The sequence below is a fragment of the Nicotiana tomentosiformis genome, chromosome 3 (genome assembly GCF_000390325.3).
Source record: "Nicotiana tomentosiformis chromosome 3, ASM39032v3, whole genome shotgun sequence".
In the NCBI taxonomy this organism is placed as follows: Eukaryota; Viridiplantae; Streptophyta; class Magnoliopsida; order Solanales; family Solanaceae; genus Nicotiana; species Nicotiana tomentosiformis.
Window position 1 is genome coordinate 72697339 of NC_090814.1, and position 15158 is coordinate 72712496.

The window sequence follows — 15158 nt, forward strand, 5'->3', positions numbered from 1 at the left end:
AGTTGGGGAATAAAGAGAGGAATTTAGGGTTGAAGGTATACAATTGATTATCGAAATGAGAGTACATAGTATCCGAGGATTGAAGGAAGCTAGAGATAAGGTCATTCCTCGTGTTAGGAGTGCCAGCACCGGAGACTATGGACGATGGCATCATCGAAGATATCACCAAACCCATAGTCCTTTTCATGTAAGACTTTCCTCTTTCCACTGAAGAGCCTCCCAGAGCTAAACCTACTAAAGATCAACCTAAAGCCACTAATTCTAATTTTCTTTCAGCTCATTAGCTTAACAAAAATTATGAATACTTTCTTTATGGAGTTGCTGAGCTTCCATGTTAATACGAACCCGATTCAGCTCCATCTACTCTATTCTCTTATGAAATTATTCAATGTAAACCTAAAGTTGAGATTATCTCATTCTTTTCTATATTTCCGGCATCGTACCACCAAGTCGTCGGAAAACCTAACTTTGATACCAATTGTAGCATAGGGGCTACTGAAATTTTTAAGGAAAAGCTAAAATTAGAAAGTTGAGGAAAATTAGGTAAGAAAAAATATTAGATGTCCGTTCTTCGATATGGATTCTTCTACAAATTTGATATAAATACTATAACTAAGTATACTAGGGTCACCTAGAAATCAATCAAAATACCACATTATTTTGTACTAGTAGGTGATATAATTTTAATTGACGAGACGTGAAGTGGTGTTAAGGAGAGGCTGGAGGTTTAGAGATATACTCTTGAGTCTAATGGTTTCAAGCTGAGCAGAACCAAGACGGAGTACTTAGAGTGCAAGTTCAACAACATTACCCAAGAAGCAACCATGGATGTGAGGCTTGGTAGACAAGTCATTTCCAGGAGAGGAAGATTCAAGTACCTTGGGTCAATAATACAAGATGATGGAGAGATTGACGAGGATGTCATGCATCGTATTTGATCAAGATGGATGAAGTGGAGGTTTGCTTCTGGTGTTCTTTGATAAGAACGTGCCACTGAAACTTAAAGGGAAGTTCTACAAAGTAGTGGCTAGACGGACTATGTTGTAAAGGGTAGAGTATTGGCCGGTCAAGAACTCTCATGTCCAGAAGATGAAAGCAGCTGATGTGAGGATGTTGAGATGAATGTGTGGATATACCAGGTTAGATAAGATTAGGAATGAAGTTATTTGGGATAAGATGAGTATGGCCATGTGGAGGATAAGGTACGGGGGGCGAGGTTGAGATGGTTCAGAAATGTTAAGAGGAGAAGCACATAAGCCATAGTTATGAGGTGTGAGAGGTTAACCTTGGTGAGTATACATAGGGGTAGAGGTAGGCCAAAGAAGTCTTGGAAAGAGGTGATTAGGCGGGACATGACACACTTGGAGCTTACTGAGGACGTGACCCTTGATAAGAGGGTGTGAAGGTCGAGGATTACGGGTAGAAGGTTAGTAGATAGTCATGCACTTTCCTTTTGTCTTCCTCAGTTCTATAGCATTAGTGTTAGTATGATATCTTTTTATTCTTAGATTGCTCGCATAATTGCTATCTTGGCTTCAACCTTCTTTTTATCTTGTTGTTGTTACTACTTGTTGCCATTACTTTTTTTTATCCTTTCTTTAGCCGAGGGTCTATCGGAAATAACCTCTCTGTTCTTCCAGGGTATGGGTAATGTTGCATACATCTTAACCTCCCTAGTTCTCACTTATGTGAATTCAGTGGGTTTATTATTATTGTTATTGTTGTTGTAGTTGTATTTTTACTATTACAACGAATAAAAAGGGACACCTCTGCAATTCTCGGAAATAAACCTAAATACTGAAATAGATAAATAAAAAATTAATAGGATTCAAATGACAATAACTAAACTTGTAGACCCTTAAAGACTTAATAGCTTCTCTAATTTGACTTTAGTCAAAATCCCCATATTCGGCTTCCCCTCTTTTGCAACATATTTTCCCTTTTTCCTCATATTCATTTAGTTTCGTGTTTTTGGTACGTAGTGTTACTCAGTTCCTATCAAGGGGCATTCCGTTCGTATGCAACTCTTGGATCGTCCGATCGCTCGACACCTGACTGAGGAACACTATGCCGTAATTTCTGATTGATCCCTCTCCTTTTTCAAGCTTTGCATTTGTTTGTTTTCTTGATAACCACTGTGTTGTGTCTGATTCAGTTTGTGGTCACCTCTAGGGGTACCTGCTACCTCTGTCAACCAAGGTTTGTATTAATGATTTTTTTTTTTTGCCTCTATTGGGATTTGCATTTGTTTTCTTCTGCTTATCAATGTAATTTCTCCTTCACATTTCATGCTAGCGGTATTATTACAAGGTTTTCCCCCCCTGAACACTTCAGCTCTTCATTTGGGTGGGGCCTTAGTAGATGTCCATAGTAAAGAGACTAGCATGTTATTGTCACATGGTCGGTGTGAGCGGTTAGCCTCGGTGGGGAGCAGGAGGGTAGAGGTAGGCCTAACAAGTCTTGGAGAGAGCTTATTAGGCGGGACATGGCGCAGCTGGAGTAGACTGAGGACATGTCCCTGGACAGGAGGGTGTGAAGGTAAATGATTAGGGTAGAAGGTTAGTAGGTAGTCGAAGGTTTCTCTTTGTCGCTAGCATTTGTGTTAGTATGTTATCTTTTATTCATAGATGGCTATTACTACCTAGAGTTTGACTGCATTCTTGAATTCGATCTTATTTCATCTTGCTATTATTCCTACTTGTTGTTGTTGTGTGTGTATATATATATATATATATATATATATATATATATATATATATCACACTACTGGTTGGCGGTAATTTAGTTAATAAAGTATAAATTTTAGTTGCATTAAGCAATCACTTTTGAGCTTCAGCTACCCTAGTCACCTCCCCAATTTCTTTGCCTTATCCTTTCTACTCCTTCTCTCCCACTTTGATTGGCTCCCCATGATTAGCGCAGGGAATAAGAAAAGAAATTCACAATATATTCTGACAGCTGCAGTATGTATCAGTATGATAGATAGTTAGAAAGACGCTAAATTAATGTTTAATTAGAATTACTAAGTGTTTTGATGGTAATTTGATTCACGGGGAATGCTAACTTTACTAAGACTATAAGAAATTTTTTTAACATTGCTTTTGCACAATATGCAGTTGTATGCTGTACAATTTCACCTGTTCATTACTTGTGTGCTCATTCTTAGTCAAAGTTTGTATGAGGACTGATATTCTGTCGTGCTTTTGAATGGTTACTGTCAAGCCACTTTTACTCCCTTTCTTCTTTTTAATTTCATGTTTTAAAGCTTCTTTTTATCCGTCAATGTAGATTTACTGTTTCTTTCATGTAGTAATTATAAATTCTTTTTTTGAGGTTGGAGTGGTTGACTAGGTTGTTTAATATTATTTTTAAGGGGAAGAGGATGCCGGATGATTGGAGGTGGAGTACGGTGGTTCCATTGTATAAGAACAAAGGTGATATCCAGAGTTGTAACAATTATAGGGGTATCAAATTACTGAGTCATACCATGAAAGTGTGGGAGAGGGTGGTTGAAGCGAGGGTGAGGATGACAGTGTCTGTATCCGACAACCAGTTCGGGTTCATGCCGGGTCGTTCGACTACAGAAGCTATACACCTTGTTAGAAGGTTGGTGGAACTATACAGAGAGAGGAAGAAGGATCTGCACATGGTGTTTATTGACCTAGAGAAAGCATATGACAAGGTTCCTAGAGAAATTCTCTGGAGATGCCTGGAGGCAAAAGGTGTGTCAGTTCCGTACATTATGACGATTAGGGACATGTATGATGGGGCTAAGACTCGGGTTAGGACAGTAGGAGGCGACTCTGAGCATTTTCCGGTTGTAATGGGGTTACACCAAGGTTCTGCGCTCAGTCCGTTCTTATTCGCCCTGGTGATGGACGCGTTAACACACCATATTCAAGGGGATGTGCCATGGTGCATGCTATTCGCCGATGACATAGTTCTGATTGATGAGTCGCGAACCGGTGTTAATGAGAGGCTGGAGGTTTGGAGACAGGCTCTTGAGTCTAAGGGTTTCAAGCTGAGCAGGACGAAGACGGAGGCGCAGGAGTGTAAGTTCAGCGCTGAGCCAGGGGAAGTGGGCGTGGATGTGAGGCTTGATTCGTAGGTCATCCCGAGAAGAGGCAACTTCAAGTACCTTGGTTCGGTTATCCAGGGGGGAGGGGAGATCAACGAGGATGTCACACACCGTATTAGGGTAGGATGGATGAAGTGGAGGTTAGCATCTTGAGTCCTGTGTGACAAGAGAGTGCCACCGATACTCAAAGGTAAGTTTTATAAAGCGGTGGTTAGACCGGCTATGATGTATGGGGTTGAGTGTTGGCCCGTTAAGAACTCACATATCCAGAAGATGAAAAGTAGCAGAAATGAGGATGTTGCGGTCAGTGTTTAAAAAAGTGCCCGCTTCCTCGCTTTAAGCGAGAAGCGAAGCGAAGCGAGAAGCTGCACGCTTCACCCTGCTGAAGCGACTCAGGTGTAGAAAAGCGACCGCTTCCCACTAAAAAGCGAGAAGCGGGAAAGCGATGCGATGCGAAGAAGCGACCGCTTCTGTGTTTTAAAACAGACCCAGCCCTATTTTATTAAAAACGAGGTCTGGTCTTTCATTAAACTAACAAATGCAATGAGACTAGGGTTTTAAAGACACTAGTCGACTTCTTCTTCTTCATCGACTGAAAGCATCAACTTCAAGTTCAAACAACAGGTATGTTCTGATTTTTCTTCTCCTTCTTCTCCTTCTTCTTCTTCTTCTTCTTTTTCTTTTTCTTTTTCTTTCACTGTTTAAACGTCTAAAAAGCAGCGAAATGCTGGCGAATTTTTTTTTTTACCTTCGGTTCTTTCTCAGAATCGATGCCAATTTTTAAACAGTGAAAGAAAAAATTGCCCAGTTTACTGTCCAGTTTTTTTTTTTCTCCTCTGCCCAGTTTTTTTTATTTTACCTCTAATTTTTATATCCTTTATTGTTAGTTCTTATTGTCTTTCTTATGTGCTATGTAGTTGTTCTTTTAATGGCGAAGAAGTTGAAGAAGTTGACGAGCAATATAATAATGATAATGGAATACAATAATTTGACAATCTTGTAGAAGAATAGGATGCTCATTTTGTGCTTTAATTGATGCTACTATTTAGTTTTCACATTGAAGTATTGAACATTTGATTACAATTACATGTGTTGTCTATGCAGTATTTATTTTAATTTTTTTTTTAAAATTCCGCTTCACTTCAAAAAAGCGAGCGCTTCGCTTCTCGCTTTAAGCGAAATGGGGATTGTCGCTTTTTCTCGCTTCACGCTCTTCACAACACTGGTTGCGGTGGATGTGCGGGCACACTAGGATAGATAAGATTAGGAATGATGATATTCGGGAGAAGGTGCATGTGGCTCCCATTGATGACAAGATGCGGGAAGCGAGGCTTAGATGGTTCGGACATGTTCAGAGGAGAAGCCTAGATGCTCCGGTACGGAGGTGTGAGCAGCTGGTTGTGGAGGGCACGAGAAGAGGTAGAGGGCGGCCTAAGAAGTGTTGGGGAGAGGTGATCAGACAGGATATGGCGAGACTCCAGATTTCCGAGGACATGACACTAGATAGGAAGATGTGGAAGTCGAGTATTAGGGTTGTAGGTTAGGAGGTAGTTGAGTCGTGCCTTACTTCGTACCATTGTGGGACTAGCCATGTAGGGTTTTTGTCTAAGATAGCTAGTGGCAATGTTGTGGCTTAATATTTCGCTTTTCAGTGCATGTCCTATTTACTAGCTATCGCTTTTTCTTTGCATCTTTCTTCTAGATTTCATGGTGTTCCTATTGTTCTTATGATTGTTGTGGTCATACTAATATTTACTAATATTATCTCCCTTTGTTTTGCATCCTTTTCTGGAATTCATGGTGTTTCTATTTATCCTATGATTGTTGTTGTGATACTAATATTGTCTCCTTTTTGTCCTTTTGTCTTTTTTTTTTTTTTTTGAGCCGAGGGTCTTTCGGAAATAACCTCTCTACTCCTTCGGGGTAAGGGTAAGGCCTGCGTACACACTACCCTCCTCAGACCCCATTAGTGAGATTTTACTGGGTTGTTGTTGTTGTTGTTGTTTGAGGTTGCATGACCTAGTAAGTAAGTTCTTCTTTTGACACCATTCTTCTGATGAAATTACGAAATTTTTTATAATGTGATCAACATAATGCCAATCAAATATCTGTCAAAGTATAAAAGAATGAAGTTTTGTTCTTAAGACTTTAATCATGCTTGATTTTCACATTGAAATTGCATCAAAACTAGCCTCCGGACCAGAGCTTTTTATTTCTTAGAGAACTTAAATTTTGTGAAGATTTTGAAGACATCTTGGGTAAGAAATGAGGATATGTTAGGTGTTCAACAACAACAACAATAACAACCCAGTATAATACCACTAGTGGGGTCTGGGGAGGGGTAGTGTGTACGCAGACCTTACCCCTACCCTGGGGTAGAGAAGCTGTTTCCGATAGTCCCTCGGCTTCCTCCCTCCAAGAACTCCCCACCTTGCTCTTGGTGTGACTCAAACTCACAACCTCTTGGTTGGAAGTGGAGGGTGCTCACCACTAGAGCAACCCACTCTTGTCTAAAATCTTAGGTGTTCAAGATCTTAAAATCTTAAACAATTGTGTGCTACAAAAGGGTAATGTTAATAGAATATATTAGGAAACCAAATCTTGATTGTCTAGTATAAAGTGAAGATCACATTGCTGAGAACTCGAACAACAAAGAGCAGACCAGCCCCCAAGTAGCGAATATAGAATGTAGTTTATCTGATTTAAGATTGTCTTGATCCACGAAGAAAAGTACTTAAGACCAAGTTGTCATATATCTGTTTCTGGCTTTATCTATGTCTTAGGTAGGTGGTATCCTTACATAAAAACATCTTTCGTCATCGCTTTGAAGTTTAAAGATGTCACTCTTATTGCCTTGCAATGATGGATCTTCAAGGAAAGAATGCTGCAAAACCCTTGAGTAGCTTGGATGGCCTTCCGGTTCGGAGTAGTTGTCAAACTTGTAGGATGTCTTCTTGTTATGTGGTAGCAGGAACTAAGTTACTGTACGCAATATGCACATGGATAAATGGTAAGCTTTAACTTTGATGTACAAACCTTTTAAACTATTGTGTCATGTGCACATTCTTGCAAGCTGGTTATCAACTTGACGTAGGAGAACGCAGTATTCTACGGGTGCATCTGATTTTGACTTTCGAAGAGGGCCCATTGCTATGAACATTGGCTGTATCTGTATGTCTTTGGCTTCAATGTGACAATAATATAACGTTGGCTGGTTTTAAATTCTTTGTTCTACCTACATCAGGGTGAAGGTGTGGGACTTTAGAATAGTGAATGTTGGACTTGATCACTCCGTGAAACCAAAATAGTGGCTTATTGGGCATTTACGTTCTTTTGTTCAGCAAATAACTTTTTCTAGTTGGAAGTTTGATGAGTTGGTATTATTTTTCGTGTCCTTTATTATTGTATTTTTCCTATTGAGCAGGCTTTGCTTGTATACTGGAGCTACTAGCAGCACCCTTTTACATCTTGTCTCAGAATCTACTTCTCCTCAAATCGCGGCTGATAGTTGAAACTGCAGCTACCCTTTCACATTGCTTAACTATCTACTTCCTCTTTGTAAAGCTACCTGACATGGTAACTAAATTTTCTACTGTTTTTTAGTTTGCTCTTTATCTTCATGTATATTAATGTTAAAAGGTCGACTTGAATGGAGTAATTTTTATTTGAACACGAAGAATTTTCTTAAATTGTTTTCTGTACCTCAAAATTAGTGACTGTGACTTACTGTAGCTTGATTTTATCTCTTGTCGCAATTGGTTTTTTGGCTGACTTAGCTACAGGTTTTTACAAAGGATGAAACGACCGTTGTATGCTTCCTCGATTTTCTCCATCTCCTACTTCCCCTTGAATGTTCTTGGATGCCTTGCCTTCCATTCTGGAAAACACCAAAAGCAATAGTCCTCTCTTCCTTCACTTGCTGGGTTCATGTTATTTGATTTTTTCCGAGTTCTGATGCCAGGACAAGCCTGTTGAATCCTAGGAAATGTTGAGCAACATCCTTTAGATTGACTGTCAGGCTTAAGCTAAACAACTTCAGTTTCTAAACCATCTCTGCTAATAATATTAGGCTTTCCTCTGAACAGCCTAAGGCCTAGCACATGGACTGAAGCCAATTTAATGCCTATTTTACCTTGATGCATAAAGCTTTAGGTTAACAGTTCGGAGCACCTTTGATCTGCAAAAAATTGAAGAGATTAGATAACATAGTTATCATTGTAAAAGATGAAGTATTTTATGATCCTTGAAGCTTAAATCATAAATGATAATAATGTAGGTCAGATATGATCTTGTAATAGAGCTATTTTCTCGATAGTGAACATATTGTGAAGGTTGCAAATCGCAATCTTTGGCTGCTATTTCGTTGTGATCGACTTTTATGATTTAACTCTCTCCACCCCCCACTGCCCCATGTCAGAAACTTCTTGATAAAAGACTGACTCTACATGTTCGTTAAAATTCTGAGAATGATGCTGCAGCTACCCAAACAAGGGAATTCACTTGAATTTTCTGATAAATGTTTGAGAAGCATGCTTTTAGCTCTAAACTCCAGCTCAGTTTGTTTGACTATCTGTATTTGTTGTGTATGTCTAGGCTAATGTGCTAACCTTGTCACCCAGTTTTCAATTGATGAGTTAATCTGTTAAACATTTTGGGGGAAATAGGATTCTTAGCAAACATCTCTTTGTTTCAAGTACATCTTGTATAGTACATGGAGAGTTCTAGTCATGTACATTTTTATTGAATGAAGCTCACTTTCCCATAGGGGCTTGCATCTGGACAAAGCTTTAATAGCTTGGTGAGCCTGTTTGGAAGGGGCTAGCTTCTGAAGCCAAGCCCATGCCTTACCTAGCAACTCATCAAATGGGAATGGATTTTGGTCACTTGTAATGACAAGACACCTTTTGTGCTTGTGTTCTTAAGCTTAAGGATTTGTAGACCGATCAGGATGAGGCAAATTCTTCGTTCTCTGAAGGACAATTAGGAGATGTCAATTATAATGCTGCAAGTTCCTGTATATCTAAAGAAGGAAGCTTCCAATTCCCGAACCCCCGTCTAACTTGGATTCTGAACCCCTGCCAATCAAGAAACTGTCTGGACGTCCTTGCAACACATGCTGCTGCAGCTGCCGCGTTATGTAAGGGCCTTTTTGGTTTCTAATTATTGGGGTTCCAAATCATACTGTTCAAAAATGATGTTACCGACTTGATAGTCTAAGAAATCTCTTTTTGCCTTTTGAATAACTTTCAGAAAGTTCTTTATTTTATTTCAAATAGCTGGGTTCTCTGAATCAAGTATTTGTCTGGAAGATTATACCACTGAGCTTTTATGGGTTTCATTCTACAGCATTGTGGGTAATGCTTATTAGGATTTGCCCAGACGAACTAAAGTTTTTAGTAATTGTGCCAGCCTTACTACTGGAAACTCTCTGAGTTTGATGCTTTGACTTTGGCGCAGGAAGGCCTAAAGCATTTCTGCATGCCATTGCAAATGAGAACCAACTCAAGCGCTCAAATGATTTCTTGCTTGTTTTCTCAGTTATTTACCTAGTGATGAGTGTCAGTCTAATACGTTCAGCTGGTGCAATTCGGTTGATTTGACAAATTCCTTAAGTATCCTCATGATATCTTTTAGTGTTAGGATTTGTTTATTGCCAGAGTTTTCATGTACTTTTCTTTTCTTAAAAAATTAGAAGAAATCGTGATCATTGTTTGTGCTTTAGATTTTGGTTCAATAAGGCCCTCTCCTCTACTGTGCAAACAATAAAACCGGTCTTATAACTCTGTGGAGTAATTTTCTTGAAAATTCCATATATCATATGTAGGTCTTTGGTTTCATCTGTCAGCGGTATTTCATTAGTACAAGCTTTCATCTTAAAGAACTAGTTTCAAAAGCACTGCCAGTATGTTGAGGAACTAGCTAAATGGAGCATGGTTATGTGAGTAGTGAAACTGATTCTAGTTGCTTCGCCAGACTTATTTTCATACATCATAATGCATTACATTTGCAAATTGAGCTTATAACAGTGTAGATAATGTTGTTGCAGCCTCTTGTTCCTTGACTGATAGAGAGATATGACATTTAGGATCATTTACTCCACACTATTCATCAGGAGCTATTTCCAGGTATATGCTTGTGAAACTTACTGTGCTTTGCGGCATGAAAGTGTAGAATTTTTGTTGGTGTTCATGGAATGTAGAAGTTTTAAGGATTGGAGAAGTCAAATATTCCTCGGATGCAGACCATGATTATTTTATGGATTGTTTCTCAGGATTCACCCTCATTTTCTTTTGATGGGTGCCTGCCTTCTAGTTGGACCATTCTTCTTCTTTGTGGACTCATCACTCTAATCTCGGAAAAAGATATTTTTGGAACACTTGTCCGTGGGAATAACCTCTTTCGCTGTAGCAGCCTTTATTATGTAAGTAGAGGCTTAAAAACTTTATGTCTGTGACTGCTGAACTGGATTGATGCCATACGCACAACTATCTTGCCTCGCTAAATAGACTTCCTCTTATCCTTTTCCGTGCATGAGATCTTGAAGTGTCTGATAGTTTTATCTTGATCATCAGCTATCATTACAAAAGGAGCTTTATCAACAAAATCATACTTTTCCGGGGCATGCTGACTGAAGAATAAAGTCACTCTAGCGAGATCAATTTACCCTGCCATCAATTCTCAGACTTATGGATGCTTTATCTTGAGGTTCGCTTTGACATGGTACCTCTGTGTGCTGGTAAAACCGTGAGTTTAGCTAAAGCATGATTAGCATTTATTCTTTAAACAGAGATGGTATTCAACTCGTTAATGCTTATAATCATTGTTTGATTGCAAATAGAAGTCAAGTTTTACTGGGTATGGGGAAATTTCTCTTCTTCTGATGTTTTATTAACTGGTTCATTTTCCTTCTATTTTAGCTTTAAGATTTGCTGCAAGCAGGTTTGTGACTCATTTGGTTCCATGGAAAATTTAAGTGATGCTGGGATCCGTGATATAGTTATTCAGATTGATGATTAGGCCCTTCTCCAGTTCAGAAGGATGTACAACAACAATAACAAACCCAGTGTAATCCCATAGGTGTGGGGTATGTGAAAGGTAATGTGTACGCAGACCTTACCCCTACCTTGTGAAGGTAGAGAGGTTGTTTCCGATAGACCCTCGACTCAAGGGACAGTGAAAATAGAGTAACAAACAGTAACAACAACAATGCAATAGGGGCAAATGGCACAACATGTAACAAAAAAGAACCAGGAATAAGAGAAATACAAAAATAGTACTAGTACTACTGGTAATACTAAGAGACACTAGCGAATACCTGTCATCCTTCCACCCTAATTCTCAATCTGCACCCTTTTCTATTGAGGGTCATGTCTTCCGTAAGCTGGAGCAATAACATGTCCTACCTAATCACCTCACCCCAATACTTTTTAAGCTTACCCCTACCCTTCCTAAGGCCCGTCATGCACAACCCCTCACACCTCCTGACTGGGACATTTATGTCTCTCCTCTGCACCTGCCTGAAATATCTCAGCCTCGATTCCCACAATTTGTCCTCCACCGAGGCAACACCCGCCTTTTCCCTAATAACTTCGTTCCTAATTTTGTCTTTTCTGGTATGCTCACACATCCATCTCAATATCTTCATTTCAACTACCTTCATCTTCTGGACATGAGACTTCTTGACGGGCCAACACTTTGCTCCATACAACATAGTCGGTCTAACCACTACTCTGTAGAACTTGCCCTTAAGTCTTGGTGGCACATTCTTATCACGCAGAACCCCAGAAGTTCAGAAGGATGTAGATTCTCCAATTTAAACAAGAATGACAGTAAATTATTAATGACTTAACCCATTTAAAAGATATTTAAGAAGATTAGCCGTTAACTCTTTAGTTTACTATCAATTCATGTCAAATCTCCTAATGTGGGCTGATGTTGAGTTTGGTGTTCTCTTTGCACCTGACTGCAAGACCCATCAAGTAAATATATAGTAGTAATTTGTTTAGGGTATTGTGTAGTCATGCTTCACTGACAGGCACTTTGTTCTAAACATATTTTTTTAATACCAAAATTCAGTTTTAATCTTTTTGAGGTACAAGTATCTTATGCAATCTATTCTTCATCTCCCATTTGCTCTCGCACATGACACGTATACCATTCTCACCTAAATGATGCAAGGGGCAAAGAGGTATCAACTATCTAGTGCTTCTGCTTTCATGCATTTCTTTTTGGACAATTGTTGAATTGTAGAACTAACAAAGTGGTACTAAGAATGCTTGTTACTACGTGGTGGTCTTGTTGCATTATTTTTCCTTTGTATTTTCGGTATCAAGCTGTGCTTTATGTAGCAATATTAAGGTGGCATCTAAGGTGTGATTAGTGTGTACGATAACGGAATAAGTTTTATGTTTAAAATTAAAACATGTTCATAGGCTTTACTATAGTTTATTTATGACCTAAAAGTGTTCTGTTCAGTATAATAGGATGCTGCATATGTACATTTAGGGTCATCCTGTATAGATTTTCATTGTTCTCATCAACTTTTATCATTGCGCGGACTGTGTCCAGATACTTTATTTGGTTCTATTTGTATATAAATTCTCGTTCTGATCCTCATATAACAGTGAAACATGGTCAAATAGATAAGAAAGGGGAGTACATTGGTCCGATCCCAAAGGAACCCAAGTATGATGAAATTCAAGTCGTGGAGAACCAAAAAAAGGGAACAACTCAACGAGTGACCTGCAATGGCAGAGTTTATGATTATATGCTTTGAAAGCTTGAGCAGATAAAGTAGCCAAAGTGGGAAATGAAGCTTATGATGATTAAGTAGACTAGCGCTTAGGCAAGTATGCAAACGATAGGAAAAAAGTGAACAAAGTTAAATTTTGTAAACATCATGATTATTCTTTTGAAGTTTGCTCGATAGGTTGGACTTCTTAATGGAATTCATGCAACCTTGCTTCAAATTGCAGGTATTAGATGGATGCCATTAAGGCATTATGTGTCCTTTTGATTTCTTAAATCAAAGTACTAAGAAGCATTAGGAAACAATGGAGAAACAAGGAGGGGGTTTTGGGTGGAAAGGGAGGGGGGGTTAAGATTTGCTAAAGAGGCTAGATGGCAAGAGTGACACTGGATTAGTATCTGTCCTATGTATTTGTTTGGCCACTCGAACCCTATAGTGGTATGCTGATTTGATGGTGTAATCTTCCTGAAAATACTTATGAGATATTATGCTAAGAGCTAATGTACCTTAGGTAGTATTATTTATCCAACCTTTTACTTAAGTCCACTATGGTGAAATTAAAAGCTTTAACTGCTATTGATTTGTCCATAAAGCTGAAATCTGGTGCTATTCCAAGATCAGAGAAGTCTTTAAGTTTTATTGAAGTATGGTACAAGGTATATCTAGGAAAAGAACTTATCAACCTGCAATGCAAACAGTGAACACTTTTTGTTCTCCACTAACTATAGCTGCTAAAAGCTTCACTTGATTATAGGGCTCGTGGTTTGAGCAATTATGTCTTTCCACATCTATGAAAATGAAAATGCTACCATTATGCATGCTATTAGACTTAGTTATCCATCCTCAAGTTCATCTGTTTACTAGAAAAAATCACTTGTTTGAGTAAATTTTGAGAAAGACAAAAGGACAACTAAAATCACCTCCCAAAGATGATACGTGTCTCGCAGGCAATGATTATAAATAGGAAAATAAGAACATCGTGATGCCTTTCCTTTTCCATTAGCTAAGCATGTCAATTTGTAGTGATTCCCAATAACATTTCAATTTAGTTTCCACCCTTTTTATTTATACATACTTTAGAAGGTGTAAATCATTTGCTTGTCTATTTATATACTTTGGAAACCGATGGAGGTGGGATTTTCCACTCCGATATATCTTCACTTTAAAGCAACTTTATTTATGATATAACATGAAATGCAATGATATTTATGGGGCCTCCTTTGAAATCCTTTTTTGTTCTCATTCTTAAAATTCTTACCACGCTCTCAATGTTCAAAATGGGTGATTATGAATATACTTGAAGTCACATGAATGCCTTAATTACCTTCTTTACCTATCTAATCATCAAAAAGTTAGATGTATTTTAGAGCAAATCATTATTAAACGGACGATTTGATGGCCTTATTTCATCGGCTTGTACAAAGAAAATTAATAAATCGCACCAAACCGATAATCCGAGTCAAATCGGAAAAAAAAATCCAATGTGGTTTGGTATTGAAATATAAAATCCGACCATAATTGGTTTGGTTTGGTTTGGTTTTAATTAAAAAAAGTCGAACCGAAACCAAATCAATCCGATAGTACATTTATATAGTTTTTAAAAATATTTTATACATATAAATATTTATTATAATATAATTTATAAATATTTCTTAAACTTTTTCATAATTTTATCTTTTAACGTATTATTTCAAGTTTAGACTTATCATTATTGAATGGTAAATAAAGTTTAAAGCCCATAAATGTAGTAACTCAAACAAAGTTCAAATCAATACTAATGCTAACAAAAGAAATTCAATTCAATACTAGGAATGACGATAGTGTTGGATATATATTTTAGTTTTACATTGGTTTATAATGAAAATGCATAACTTAGTTTATCTTTTTCTTTAGTGCTTAGTTATGTAATTAATATTAGTACTTATTAGCTATACTTATTTTAGCATGACCTATATAGTATTTTTTAGATTATGTTAATTTTCATTATGGGTTATTAATTAGCAATATTCGTTTTATGTAATTTTACTATTTTATCTTTGTTATTGAATATTTTAGTATAATGATATGACTTATCTCATATTATTGTGTTAGTTTCTTGGAAAATACATTATATAGTTCTATTTTACTAGGACTTAAGAAATATTTGGAGCACAAGTTACATATTTTATGCAATGAAGACTTTACCGAAAAAAATATCCGAAAACCCGAGATTAAAAAACCCGACTTTGTTGGTTTGGTTTGGTTTATAAATTTAAAAATCCGACACTATTAGATTGATTTGATAATTGAAAAATCTGAACCAATCCGACCTATGTACACCCCTAAATTTCC

The 15158-nt window shown here is 37.7% G+C and overlaps 1 protein-coding gene across 13 annotated transcripts; it reads left to right on the top strand.

The window, feature by feature from the left end:
• Nucleotides 1–1912: 1912 nt before the first annotated feature.
• Nucleotides 1913–13035, top strand: LOC104105137 (uncharacterized). 13 transcript variants are annotated; one of them, XM_070197116.1, is made up of 9 exons: nt 1913–2072; nt 2156–2199; nt 2296–2538; nt 7503–7654; nt 8844–9215; nt 9903–10016; nt 10125–10203; nt 10350–10499; nt 10651–13035. In XM_070197116.1, the coding sequence occupies exons 1-5, from the start codon at nt 2068–2070 to the stop codon at nt 8898–8900; spliced, it is 501 nt and encodes a 166-aa protein (XP_070053217.1). In that variant the 5' UTR covers nt 1913–2067; the 3' UTR covers nt 8901–9215; nt 9903–10016; nt 10125–10203; nt 10350–10499; nt 10651–13035. The 13 variants fall into 13 exon arrangements, 7 of the variants coding, with proteins under 7 accessions (XP_070053217.1, XP_070053218.1, XP_070053216.1 ...); XM_070197117.1 differs by having other exon boundaries at nt 9002–9215; XR_004509363.2 differs by lacking the exon at nt 2296–2538 and adding an exon at nt 6954–7088 and having other exon boundaries at nt 1913–2199.
• The last annotated feature ends 2123 nt before the right edge of the window (nt 13036–15158 follow it).

Bases quoted from the DNA above. Each gene is read 5' to 3' on its own strand.
- LOC104105137 (XM_070197115.1), top strand. The intron at 2,200-2,295 runs GTTTGTATTAAT...ATTTCATGCTAG, and splicing joins TGCTACCTCTGTCAACCAAG to CGGTATTATTACAAGGTTTT. The intron at 2,539-7,502 runs GTAAATGATTAG...CCTATTGAGCAG, and splicing joins CTGGACAGGAGGGTGTGAAG to GCTTTGCTTGTATACTGGAG.